The sequence below is a fragment of the Callospermophilus lateralis genome, chromosome 16 (assembly GCF_048772815.1).
Source record: "Callospermophilus lateralis isolate mCalLat2 chromosome 16, mCalLat2.hap1, whole genome shotgun sequence".
In the NCBI taxonomy this organism is placed as follows: Eukaryota; Metazoa; Chordata; class Mammalia; order Rodentia; family Sciuridae; genus Callospermophilus; species Callospermophilus lateralis.
Window position 1 is genome coordinate 46126937 of NC_135320.1, and position 14869 is coordinate 46141805.

A 14869-nucleotide genomic window follows, 5' to 3' on the forward strand; every position below is an offset into this window, starting at 1 on the left:
TTATATCTGACAGTCATAATACACTTTAGCACCATTTATTTAGCCTTATATTTGCACACAAACAAGCTTTGTGTTTGTCGGTAGAAGCTATCAGGAAAAAATATATATATATATTTGCCAGATTTAAGATGGTGTAAATGTATAGAATCCTGTATGGGCAAAAAACACAACCTGCAAATCTTAAAACTCATTTGGCAAATAAATGTGTTATTTATTTCATTCCTTGTACACATAAGACTACATATAATCAAAAACTTAACAAAAGAGTGTATAGTGTGAAGTGAACAATCCAGAAACTTAAAGGTAAGAGTTCAATACTCTCTCCATAACTGAAAACATCAGGGGGAATTATAAAAAAGGCAAAGCATTTTTAGACAACCACAAGATAATGGCCTAAAATTTTAATTTCCTCCTGTTTCTCCCTGCTTCACAGTTTAATGTTATATTTAAATAAAGTCTGTGTTAATTTTTATTCTTTTAATTTCCCATAAACACAACATAGAAAGGAAAATGATTTTCATTTAAAATGTGTATTGTTTACCCAAGAGACAACTTTTCTTTTTCCATTGCAATTGCTTGCATCTCATTTGGACTCTGAAAGATAAATTAATATGTAATTTTTAAAAAATATATAACATTTATTTGACAAACTAGGTTCATGGGAGCTTATCCCCCTTAATCTTTCTAGTAAATACATATACATGTATATATATCTGCATATATATACATATATATATATCATATACACTATATTTTTTCAAATCTGTACTACCAGATTGTTTATATGGATGTTATCTGCATTCATTATCATACTGATTCACTACTGGAATCAAGATAATGTTAATACAGGTACATAAGATCAAAACATTTTGAAGATATGTTACTATACTGATGAAGCAGGCAAATTTCTCAATATCCATAATATTTGATTCTTTTAAAAAACCATCAATAAACTATGAACTAATTAGATTTTATTTTTGTTAGAAAATTAAGTTTATTAAAAGTTATCTCAGCACAAAATTGAACTAGTAAACTCCATTTATTTCCCACCTATAATATAAAAAACCAAGATATATTTGTTAAAATTAGATACCTAAAAAAAAAAAAAAATCTTTCAAGACTTTTAAGCTTGAAGCAAATTTTTATGGCCAAGTCTCTAAAACCCCTGAAAAATAGAGGTTCACAATAGAAATGCTGATGCAGTCAAAACCCATGCAGCGAAAAGCTGCTGCTATAATATCCCTAATTCTTTTATTCTATCTATTTCTAATATATGTATGTATACATCAAATGTAAATTACATATACACATACATTTATATTTATATATGTATATGTAGTTTACACTTAAAAGGAAATAGACCAAAGAATCAAGGCTTTAGGCATTCATGTCCTCATGATGTACCTTAAACAGAACACTATATTATGGTATTCACTTTACTGTATAATTATTTATTATACATTCTGCAGAAACAAATTTCCTTAGCTGTCTTATCAACAGACAACAGTCATTATAGTCAGCATTTCACTTTTCTCAGGGGAATAACTCTATAAAAGTTAGAAGCCAATGACAGAGATTGGGGATGTATGAAATGACAAGGACTAAATCTTTGCATAAAATTTGTGAAGAAAAATATTAAAGAAAAAAAAAGACATTTCCTGGGTGCCACCTTTGATGTAGAAGGTTGTTCAATTTTGGTTTTCACAGAGGAAGAGAAAAATCGAAATCTATATTACAACAACAGGAAAAAAAAAATGGAGGACACAAGGTGGAGATTTAAAGGAATGCAAATATAGGCAGAGACTGATAAGACAGCACAATATAAAATATCCTTCCCAAATAGCTCATTTTTGGAGTAAAAAACAGAAAGCAAACAAATACTCATCTCAGAATTGAAGGAGCAGAAAAAAACAGGCATACACTCACCCTTGTTTAGAAGTCATGTTTTTAGGAGTAACAAAGATCGTGAACTTTTGTATTTATGAACACAGGAATAATGGAATCCATATGATACAAAGGAGTAAATAACCAAAAGAACTCAAAACATAATTTTGCCTAGGCGGTGGCGTATACTAAAGAACTGTGAGAAGACAGACAATACTGTGGCCTCCGCAAAGTTATTTCAGTGATAGGAAAAAGAAAAAAAAAAAAAAAAACGAGATAAGAATAACCCTTGTATTACTAAGAAAATCATTAATTCAAGCAAAATAATGTTTCATCTTAAAAACGGGTTGTCAACATCTCAAGAGGGAACATTAAAAACTGGCATTACGTGATGGCAAACACAACATGCATTCCTAGCGACTTCAATAGACAGCTCACACAGGCTTTCTCCATCCACATCTTGGTAAGACAGGCCAATGTAGCAACATACATTCATATAAAACACAGCTAGTACAAGCAGCACCATATCCTGACCTAGGAAAAAGCATCCTAGCATGCAGTCACATCTCACCAAAGCTTAATTATATATGAGGCATGTATAAAAAGGCCTGTGGAAAAAAATATTGTGCCAGGGATCCAAACTAGCTACAGACCAAATGCTACAGACGTGGTGGCATGAAAATGGGTGGATTTTCATGGATAAAAACAATTGAATAAAATAGTCAAGGAACATCTCTATAAGTCAAAAAGTTTATCCTTTTCTTCTTGATCACGATTCTTTCCTTCATTTTTTGGAAGTGAAGTAAAGGTTAATGATATCTTGCTCTGAAGCTAAGGGGCCTAACATGATATAATTATCATATTTTCATATTTATATTTAACTGATTTTTTTTTCTCCCTTCTTAAGGGCATATAAATCCAGCTCTATAGCAGAGCACATGGCAAAGTTATGTGAATCAGCACAACATTCTAGTTGATAAAGTGTCTTCCTACACTGTCCAATGTGCCCTTTAATGTAAGGACATGTTGAGTACAAATTTGAAAATTATCCTCAGCACTATGTTAGTATAAGAAAAATTCTAAGACACACTGCTCTTTAAATTGAAAAGGCATAGAATCCTCAAAAACCTCCATTTATAAATGTCTTTAATGTATAATTTTTATTCTTATTAAGTACTGGCCAGAATTACTGGTATGTCCTCATTTTCATTAAAAAGTATTATCCCTACTTAGTATAACGAATTAGCTTTGTTCTAAAAAAACGATGCACGTCATGTCCCATTATAAGCTCACAATTATGTTCAAAAATTGAAGACTGTTACTTCTATATTCTACCAGAAATTTTACAAAGACAAGCAAATAAAATACTCAAGAAACATCTCTGTAAATCAAAAACTTTTATGGTTTTACTCTTGATCATGATTCTTTCCTTCAGTTTTTGGAAGTGAAATAAGGGTTGATGATACCTTGCTCTGAAGACAGATATAACGTGTTTTTCCTTCCATTTCTGTAAGTGTGTCAAATTAGTGTTCATTCTTAGGCTTTCTATACTATTGGTTTAAATTTGAAAGTAGACATATGTTGAAAGAGATATTTGTAATTGAATGTTATTTATCTGATCTGAAATATTTCAGAATTACTTCAAAATTATACCAATAGAAAAAAATGAGAAATGATTTGAGCAGTACATTGAAGATGAAGATTACATTTAGATGAGACTGTAACACTAAGGCAACTCTTTTGCTACTATGCCAAGTGTTTTGTGTTCCATGATTATTGAGGTAAATTTCTATTCTAGGGAAATGGCTTTTCTCAGGGGATTCTAACATTATATATCTTTCCAATGGAGGAGGTTACTGAACATCTATTTCTGAAATTTTTGGGCTAGAAGGCAATGCATGAGGATCACATGTGTTTATGCAGGTAACATCTAATGACCACTGGCTAAATATATACATTGACATATCGCATATTCATCACTACTGCAAAGAGCTTGAAGTTGCAATTTTCTCTACTATTTTTATACTTGCTAAAGTGAAATTACTGGTTGTTTTATCAAGTGCTGTAGTGTCTTTATATTTTATAAAAGACTCTTTTCTTCCTCTTCCTTGTCCATTATATTTATTAAATATAGCTTTCATTATTTATGGTGTGGTACTATCTCTGATTGCTATTTTCTTTTTATATGAAGTTTCTAACTTTTAAAATGTAACTGTTAAATATTTTCTGATGCAGGTATGTTTCCTTTTCTGCCAACATGGAAACTATAATTTAGATACATATGCATGTGTTTCCTGTGGTCACAATAAATCAGTATCACAAAGGTTCATGAAATCCAGTGGAATGGTTAGATTCTCCAATATGGCTGATTGACACCTTCGGTGATATCATATATTGGCTGAGATTGTATTTACAGCATTTGTAATGTCAGCTGATTTCACTTTTTTTATTTAGATGGCATATTCTGTTTGACATCTGTGATACTTTGGGATTGTTCTTAAGAGCATCAAAAATTAACCTTTCGCTGTGTTTGCTGAAAAAGAGTTCATCACCATCTACAAGGTTGTTCCAGAACATACTAGAATCTCAAAGACTCAAGACTGTCAGTGAATCACTGCCTTTATTAGCTTCTGGAAATAACTCTGAAAACTTTTAAAAAAGAGATTCTTTTCATGACTCTTGTTTAACAAATCTATTTGATCAAAACATTCATTCCTCTTTAGACAGCACATTGAGTTTAGTCAATATGAATACACTGGTTATTCTACTGTAAGATCCACAAAGTATGGGTATTTGCACCATACTAGAGATAGCAATACAATATGGAGAACTTGCAAGTATTACATTACCATTCCCAGGATCCAGTATATACAACATTATCCATGTATTGGAACTACCAGAGAAGTTTGGGCAATGTTCTTATCCACCACATTGTGTGTGTGTAGGTTTTTTTGTTTTGTTTTGTTACTAGGGATTGAACCCAACAGTGCTTTACCCAATGGTGCTTTACCACTGAGCTACATATGTCCCCAGTCCTTTAAATTTGGAGACAGTGTCTCACTAAGTTGCTTAGGGACTCAATAAATTGTTGAGGCTGTCCTCAATGCTGTGAAGACAGCTTGAGAGGCTTCAGCCTCCCAAGTTGCTGAGATTACAGGTATGCGCCACCACACCTAGCAAACACATTGTGTTTTTAATCACACACAGAAAGGAAGTGAAAATAAATATATAGTATATGAAAAGCCAAATTATGTGTAAATTTAAAAAGATTATAGGAAATTTCAGTAATAAGAGGAACATTTGCTTATTTCAGTAAACTAGTCTGTATCCTTTATTACTTAGTAATTATTTTGTGGTAATCATTACTTAGTAATTTATTATATTTGACTCAGAAAAGCCTTGCTTTCTGATTGATAACAGAAGTTGTCTTTGCAAGTAATACATAATGTTCTCTAAGTTAGCTATATAGCACTTGCAACTGTAAAGAGCATCAGTATTCAATGGCTAACAATGCCATATCAGCAGATACTTTGTTCTAAAACGGGTCAAGAGTTTAATTTACAATATTCTCTACAAGGGTGATGTGGAATTTCTGCTTCAGAGAATACAAGCTGCTCAGCTCTTTTAATACTTCATTCTGTCCAGTTAATAATATACAGAACAATAATATTTGACTAAAATTATAAACTATAGAGACATTTTATATAAAGAACATTATCTTGTTTACATCTGTGTTTATAGTAGGTAAAGTAATGAGAAATAACAAAACAGAAGAATATTTTTGTGAGAATAAGTGGGTTTTCATTTGACTTAGGAAACTGTAGGTCTGAGCTTTACATGTTGTTAGGGATGAGATGAAAAATATTACCTAGGTTGCATGTCTCTTTGGAACTGGACTGATTGATACATTATGTTGTTGGTAATTTATCCCATATGGTTTTTGAATTACTATTCTAATCTGATAGATCAATTAGTCACTCTCACTATTTTATTATAATTGATATTTTTCCAAACCTAACTGAAGAAGAGTTAGAGACCTTACAAAGTGCCTGGTGTACAATAAAAAAATGGAATCCCAGTGTTTGTGATTATATTGTACTTATTATTTTCTTATCTCTTGTGTTCTTACAGCCTGATCAATGTCTTACTCAAGAGAGCAGCCATATGCACCTTCTCTTATTACATTAACCCCTTCTTATATTCAAGTAAATATGTCTCAAGCCTTATCCTTGACATTTGCCAGAATTCAAGCATGATAGACTTTCCTTAATGCTATGATTATTTTCTAGCCCTTATATACTTACAGTCTCATGATGAATCAGGATATTGTGATGAATGAGTAAAGAGGCAATAGATTGCTTATTTCGTTTCTTTCTCATTTTAGAGAAAAAACATTTTTTTTCAATGCAGGTTGATGGAGTTCCTGAATGATTTGCACGTGTCCCAAAATGACAAAGTTCCTCATTTCTATCTTTCACAAAATATAGTTTCCAGTCATTTTTTTTTTCTCTTGACATTAAGGTCCTGAAAGAATTAAACCCTCCCACAAGCAAACACTGTACAAACAAGCTTATGTATTAAGTCCTCCATGCTTAGCAGTGATTAACTCTTTTTATAATATCAGCATCATGTAGAATGGAAGCACTGAAGTAAAGCTATAGGGCTGATTCTGGTCCTCTTTCCTTGCTTTCTGGGACCTCAAATCCATCATCTTTGATATCTTGTCAAAATATAGTCTGCATTGCATAATGTTTTGCTATAAAGCCATTCCTCTTTTCTAACTGTTCTTTTTCTCTTAGCCTTACAGTATATATTTTCAGATTATGAGAAATATCAATCTGCAAGGCTTTTCAGCATGCCACCCATGATTAGAAAATATTTTCCCCAACCAAATCATAAACACATAGTTTAACCAAAAGGCATTCTAATTTTCATGCTATGTTGAGTATAAATATAAATTCAAGGCAGCCAAACTATCCATTTCCAAATAAGAATGTATACCTACACTCATTAAAAATCATCTGGAAATGTGTATTGTTAGCAAATGAGTAAGAAATTTTCACTAGTATAAAATTCCTGCTTTATATAAAAGCCACACTGGCCATTCAAGTATTTGAGGTTATTTTTTTTCCTATATTTTTTGTAATTCATACTAAAATGATGAAATTAGGCTTCAAATCATATGAAAAGGAAATTAAAAACCACTTCTACCTATAGGGCATTTTTAGAGTGTGCATGTAAAGACAAAGTGTCCATCTGCAGACCCACCATCAACATTCTTTCTCTCTGCACTCTAAGGAAACAGCTCATGTTGAAGAGGTTTTAGAGAACAATTAACAATCCCATGGAGAAGCAACACCATATTCCCTTCAGTTTGTGCCAGTTTGCAAGTTAAAGGTCAAAGGGCAAAGACATAGAACAGGACTCTTCAAGGAAAATTTTCACAGAAGACAATGTTTAAGTTGTTGTTAATGACAGTCAACAGATCAATAATCAAGTTCAAGGCAAGCTGTTCATTGTTTCAAAAGCTAATCCCCTCAAAAGCTGGCTTTCACACAAAGCCAATGTCTGACTCATGGGGTGCATTCCTCCTGACCATCTCTAATAAGTTCACAGCCCAGTGGCTGTAAAGCCTTTCACTGCAAGAAGCAGCTCCTAAAAATCAATAAAGAGGTCTGTCAGTTGCTGACTTTTCTCTAGGAAAAAAATATTGATACAAACCTGCTCTGCAGGTCACATGAAAATGACAATACTGCTCTTAGGACAAATTACACTCAACAATGAAATGCTTTGGTGGTCTCTTGGCTCTGTCAGTGATCAAATGGATGGCAAAATGCCAGAAGCCATACTAACCCTTTGAGAACTATGGTTGACATGCAGTAGGTAATGCAATGGAGGATATTCATGCAACCTCAGAGTCATCATTTTAATTCATTTTTAAAATGGCAATGCTAACTGGTATACCAAGGCAAATTGAATTCTCATGCAATGGATTTTAAAACAAGAATTCAATATGTCTAAGGAAAAAAAAAGAATTAGGTTGCCATAAACAGTTATTCAAATAAAATTTCACTCTTAGGAGATACTGTTAACAAAATATCTTTTTTATTTGCCAGAAAATTTTGGGCAGGTAACATCATTGCTGCTTGTTATAAGTGTATTCATGTAGTACTGTAAATCATTTTAGAATTACAAGGAGGTTATGGGATATGTTTTAAAAACTGGAACTTCTTGAACCTATCACTGTTTTTAACATTGGCCAGTTCTACAATTTACCACATAGCAACACTGACAATCCTAAGACTCTGAAAGCTGGTCTGATAGTTCTCAAAGGGTTACACCAATATATTACTAGAATTACAAATCCTTGCAAAATAACTGTCACTTTAATGTACTTCAGAAACATACTGCTTCTTGCTCTGCTTTGTAATGAATATTCCTGACAGACCCATGGAAGGCCTGGGGCATTGGCCTGAATACAACCTGGGGATTTTATCACAATGATAGAGGGGTCAGGTGGCAAGAGAGGGTTTAGAAACACTTCAAAACAATTCAAAGGTCCTGTTTTGAATATAGGTATGAATAGAAATGTGTGATGAAACATTGAGGACATAGCTGAGAACAGCTGTATAAAACGAAAAATGGATGTATTATTAAGGCTGTTACTATATTGCAGATATTTTGGCCCCTTGTTTGTTGGAAAATGGCTGTCCCGACAGTCTAAAGTCCTGCCTGTGTATCCAGATCTCCCACCTGACAAAATGATGCGCAGGAGATTATCCATAGCAGTCACAGAGCTATCTTCTTTGGAGACAAAGCTGTTTTGGGTCTTCACACTTTCCTGAAAGTTCAATTGTGGACTTTTTGTTTAAACATTTTTTTTTCCTTTGATTTAAAGCAAAAATTGTGGATTTTCTCTTTTGCTTTTTTTTTCTCTCTCTCTTTCCCCAAAATGGGCTCAGACTTCAGAAGGAAAATAATATTTAAAACCTTTAAGAAGAATCTTTTCTTCTTTTTTTTTTTCCTCTTCTTTAGTTAATCCTGAAATTTAACTGGGCATTGAGCGTGCAGAGGAAAGGCCTATAACTGAATGACAAAGAAAGACAAAGGACTGAAGAACGGCAGATACTGTGCATCATGGAAGCTTTCCCATGAGTGTATTTCCACTCATGTGCAGGACCAACAACCCTCTGGGTTTGGAAGGTCAGCCCCAAATCAGGCTGCCACAAGCCTGCTCCTAGCTAGGAAACAGCATAACAGCTCTTGTCTTGAATCTCAAGTTACCACAAACTCCTGGAAAAAGAAAGAAAGGGAAAAAAAAACCCTACATCACACCCACTCTTGCATAGAGCGTTTACAGTACAGTATGTGGCGGGGTGTTCCTTTCCTCTTGAACTGGAACACAGTGTAAACCAATACAAGGAGGCATAAGGCCAAGATGCAGGGAATGACAATAGCTATGGCTTTCACAGTGCTGGCTGTGTTGTCCAGTTTGATGACAATGTCTACATCATCTGGCGGGCTGTGTCCTTCTTTATCTCTGTCTGTTGGTCCATCACAGCCCATAAAATCCTTGAGGATGGATCTCGGATATCCAGGTTCTACTTTGAGTATCTGGTTGTTGAATTTCCAATACTCCTTTCCTTTGTAGAAATATGTAAAGCCTGCGGGGGAAAACACACATACACACAGATACCACTTATTGGTGAAAGTCTGTAAGTATAAGAATGCTAATGACATAAGCTAATTTGTAAAAGGTGTATTTTAAGACCCTTCCATTTTCGTAGGAAGAAAACCTATCCTCAGTTCAACTGTTGTGCTCCAGGAACTGTGCCTTCTAATACCCATGGAAAGCTCAGCAGAGAGAGAGAAAGGTGATCTACAGAGGATGCTGGAGGATGATGAGCTGGAAGTCACATCTACACCTCTGCTCTAGAAAACTTTATCTTTTTGCTGGCTTATGGTGTGCTGGCACAGAATCACACATTAGTGTGATGACATCAACCTATACTGAAAGACACTGAAACAGCCTTATAAATGAAAACACTGTTTTACCCTCAGGCTGCCACCGAAGACACTGTTCAATACGTTTTATAAAGCAGCTTCTCACCTCTCCACACCTCCAGGGAAATTTCTTATTGTCTTAGTATCAGGCATCATTGAGCTCATCCAAAAAAAATAGGTTTTCTTTTGTCATTTGAACAAGAAATCATTATAAATCATAAAACTGGAGGTATTTTCTTTTGTCTGCTAGAAATCTTAACAAATAAATGGATATTCATAGTATTTTGTATGCTAACCTCATTTCTGGCTCTAGGCCACATCTGTTTTTCCCCTTCTTTTTTCCCTGTTGTTTAACTTATGTACTTAGTTTATGTTAAATTTGTGTCAACTAATTATATTTTATAGAGTGTTTAAAAGCCCTTATTAATCCTTTTAGGAATAAACAAATCTACATTTATAACTTTGATACTTCTAAGCAACTTACAATTCCTGGGGGAGGAGGTGGTATGTGGAAGGCTCAAAGAACTCAGCAATATATATGATTCATGTTCTAAAACATTCTGGTTGCTCACTTTGTGAGCTCCTGACAAATAAATTATATGTATGCATTTAGGATTATTCTCCATGCTTTGCTGTTAATTTTTTTAAGGCAGATATCTACTCTTTTCTTCTGCCTATAGCTCCTTTATATCAAGTTTCTTTGGCTGTGCTACTTGGACTTCATTCTTGTTTTTGCAATAAAACTAAGAAAAAATGAAATATTTGATGTTGTAATCATGGGAGATGCAAGTGTAAAAACTTAGTATGTGCCCTCTCTTTTAAGCCTCACAACTGCTTGGTCAAGTAGAAGTTACTACTCATTTTTTTTCAGACAAAGATATTGAGGGTTGGAGATTTAAAAAATATAGACATATATAATATTCATATACACATATATGTATATACACATGCACACATATGTATCGTGATGAAAGCAGGATTTAAATATTTTTTTATGCGTATAAAGTCTAAACACTCAATGAATGATGTTGTTGGTTTAATATCAAAGTTTGCAATAGTTGTCACCCCTGAAATAAAGAACTCCAACATTGCACAAAAAAATTCCAGAAAGGATAGACTATCACTTCAGGTCAACTTCCTTTTGGAAGTCTTTCTGTTCAAAGCCATGAAAATCTGCTGTGGCTTTTAGTTTCGAAGGACAGTTCTGCAATCAGAGCAACTTGCCAAGTGAAAACAGGTGTATGTAGATTCAAATTTTTCTGTAGGGAGCTGGTATTTGATCGCACTAATGAAATCCAGTGTAATTACTCAACAAGCTTGGATGAAGAAATGTTGAAGGCCTGCCAAATAACAGCACATTAGATGATCACAGTTGAACAATGGCACTGATTTAGAATTAAACAGACCTTCAAAATAGATGAACGTACTTCTTATGTTTATAAACTGGAAACTAACAGCTGGAAGTGTCCTCATCTTCAATTTTTAGCCAAAGCTAATTACTGTCTAAGCTACTGGGCATTTCATATTTATCAGTTCTAAAAGCCAAATTTCATAGTAACACACTACATATATAGGAACAGAATTTGTGGTTACTGAAAGCAATTGTTAGAAATAAGAAATCTAGTCTGTAGGAGTTCGTTAAATAATATGGTTGAAAAGAAGAGACTGAAATATTGGTAATAGAAATATGCTAAACTTTTATTCATAAAATCTATCTCGCTCAATAATTTAGGTTTACCTTTTTCACTTCTGAAATGTCAATTAGTTGAGGAAATGTTTAGTTAATTATATCTTTTTATGTTTTAAAAACAGCTCTGATGTCATGCTCCTGCATATGATAAGAATTAAAATTTTCAGAAAGAAATCAGTGAGGTTGCAATGTATATTTTGATGATGCTTTTTTGTTTTATGTTTGGCCAGATCTTACTAGTTAGTTTTCTATTGCTTCATCCTAAAAATGTAATGACAGTTCATTGCAGTTGTAGTGGTGAATGGATGTTCTCCAATGGCAGTGCCTCTATGTCCTATTTTGGGCTTTTACATGTTTATTGGTAGGCAGTTAAGTGTTTGGTAAATACTTGTGAATAAACTGACTCCTGTGGAAATGTTTGTTTAAATCAAACTTGTGGTATTTCAACAGAAAGTGAGTGTTGAGGGGAAGAGTAAATATACCAAACTGACAGAACCAGGGGACAAAACTATGTTAATAGGTCAAATACGGGGCGGCAAAACAAAATATGATAATTAAAATTGGAATTTTGTCTCTCTTTCAAAAGTGAATTCCAAAGAGAAAAAATAGAATATCTGAAAAGTGTGACTTGACAACAAATGTAGGAATAATTTGAAGGAGGGGTTGATTCTTTACTATGGTTTTATTACAGTTAAAAACCAATGCTGCTATGTGAAAAACATTGTGAGGTTATCTATGTTAAGAAATCATTCCACCGTATTCTGAAAGAGTCAAATCTAATTTGGACTATTGTGGTTATTTTAGGGAACTAAAAGTAAAGAGGAAAAAAGAAGAAAGAAAAATTGTTAAGATGGTTATAGGGAAAACTGGAAGGAGGATGGCTTAGGAGGCAACAATCTCAGGAAACCTGGGTTTGTCTAGTATGACCAAATGAAAAATTTAACCAGATATAACAGATGGCCAGTTACTTTAGCAAAACAATGTAAAAAAACACATTAACGTTTCGTCTTTGGAGATAGTGCACTAAATCATATTTATTGGGGCTAAAATGTCCTTAGTTTCAAGACTTAAGTACATATCTTACAAATTTTACAATCAGGGATAAGTTATTTGAAAGAGTTTAGTGTTGGTAAAGAGGTACTTATGTAGGACAATTAAATTCAATATAATGAATTTATGTAGCACTCCTAATACAGAGAAGGCATTCAATGGCATCAGATACTCATATTTCATTGGCCAAGATGGCAGAATTAGTATCAATAGGTAGGCATGTTTCACTTCAATGTAAAAGGCATAAACATTTACAGCTTAATTTTGAGCCTGTGGACTTTTAAAAAAATTGACCGTTGGGAGAGGATTCCTACAACAATGGATTTCTATAATGGTGGAAGAGTGAAGTAAAGACAATGTTTCAGAGTCCCATTGTCTTGGATTTTCTGGTTATCAAATGTCATGTACATGGCTTACCTTTTGCTTTTGTATGAAGTCATTATACAATCTCTCTAGTCTGACTGTACTGAATGAGGATCTTGCTTGTTTGCTAACACTCTAAGCGAGCAGCAAATAAAAATTATAATATTCAACTTGCATTATTATTAGGTGCTTTGTTCTTCAGTCTATACTAATATCTTCCTCTCAAGGCCAGTTCCTATCCCACATATTTTCTTATTATTATCTATACAGAGATGTTAATAGACCTATAGGTCAGTTTAATTCAAAGGTATCTAAACTGCCCCATGTTAAAATATTAACTGTGTATCTTTCTAATGATTCTTCACAAATTTAAGTAAGTTGAGATTAAAAAGTACAGCATAATACTACATATTAATCTAAGAGGAAAGTTTATATAAATATTACATAGCTGAAGTATGGCATCTCCCAGTGACTTAACATAATGAAAAAGAACAGTGTGTTACTACAATAGTTAGGAAACTTAAGAAATGTGTAATGCACATCTTGCATACCATTTTCTTTGTGCACAAAGGCTCCCTGAGGAGATTCAGGGATCCCTTTCCAGACTGTGATTGGCTTGGGATAGCCAGGGTCCATGGTTTTCATTTCTTCACTATATCTCCAATACCTAAAAAGGACAACAGAACAACACACACATTGGAAAAAAATACACACACACACACACACACACACACACACAAACAAATAGTTACAGTTATCATTCATTAAATTATTGCTGTATGTTTAACACTATTGCCTATATACCTGTAAGTGATTTATGGAACATCTGAAGATACAGGGGGCATAAGGTATTTATTCTATTTCCTTTCCTGCATATGTTAAAGATGTGTTTATTATTATACATATCCTGCATATGTTAAAATGTATATATTACTATGCATATCCTGTATATGTTAAAATTAGCATTTATTCAGTCTGCTAAAATTCATAAAAATGCTAACTATATTATTCTACCTAAGTATATTTGCAATTCATAAGGGTATCACAAACCCATGTGTGTGTGTGCGCTCAGAAGTGTGCGCACATTCTGAATCTTGATTTTTTTAAGAAATACAACCTTGAACAAAACAGATGTGCCCCAGGACTCCTTGATCTTAGATTTTAGGATATGTGAGTATAAAGTCAATAAATCAATTTTCAAAAAATGCATGCAATGATTGAAGATGGTAAGAGCTATGAAGGAAAAAACAAGGCAGATAGAGTTATCTAGGAATATGTAAGAGACATTTTTAAACTAGTAGAAAGAGAAGACTTCTTTGATAAGCTAACATTTGAGCAGAGAAAAGTAAGGAACAACACATTTTAGTATTTGGAGAACACTGCAAGCAGAGGAGGTGAAGTTCCTGTGGAAAGTACAGGCATGGAGTACTTGAGCACCTACCAGGAAGTAAGGGTGATTAGACACAAAGGCTGAGCAGGAACCAGAATCTAAGGTGAGATAGGTCTTTACACCACATAAAACCTTCGGTTTTCCTCTAAGGGATATGAAAATATATACTTTGAGTAGAGATGCTTCAAGAGATGACTAATTCTTGAAAAGAATATGCTGATTGCTTCATGCAAAAGGAGTTGAAAGAGATAAAGCAGAAGCAGAGATACTAGCTAAGAAGTCACTGCAAAAAGCCTTGAAATGAGGAGTCAGTTAATAGAGCTGATGATAATTTAACAGATTGGGGATATATTTTAAAGAAAGAGACCAAAGGACTTGGTGATGAATTGGATTTGAAAAGTGAGAAAGAAGGAAATTGAACGTGACCTTAGATCTCTGGGCCTGATAATCTGGAAGATTACTGTTGCCACAAGAAAGCAAGAAAATGG

General features: G+C 33.7%; 1 protein-coding gene across 1 annotated transcript in view; it reads right to left on the reverse strand.

Annotated features, from left to right (window-relative positions):
• Positions 1–9213: 9213 nt before the first annotated feature.
• Positions 9214–14869, reverse strand: part of Mmp16 (matrix metallopeptidase 16) — a 253800-nt gene continuing 248144 nt past the window's right edge. Inside the window, exons 9-10 of the mRNA XM_076836056.1 lie at positions 13543–13658; positions 9214–9548 (exon numbers count right to left, since the gene is read on the reverse strand). Coding sequence (XP_076692171.1) covers positions 9214–9548; positions 13543–13658 — 451 coding nt within the window. The remainder of the gene's footprint in view (positions 9549–13542; positions 13659–14869) is intronic.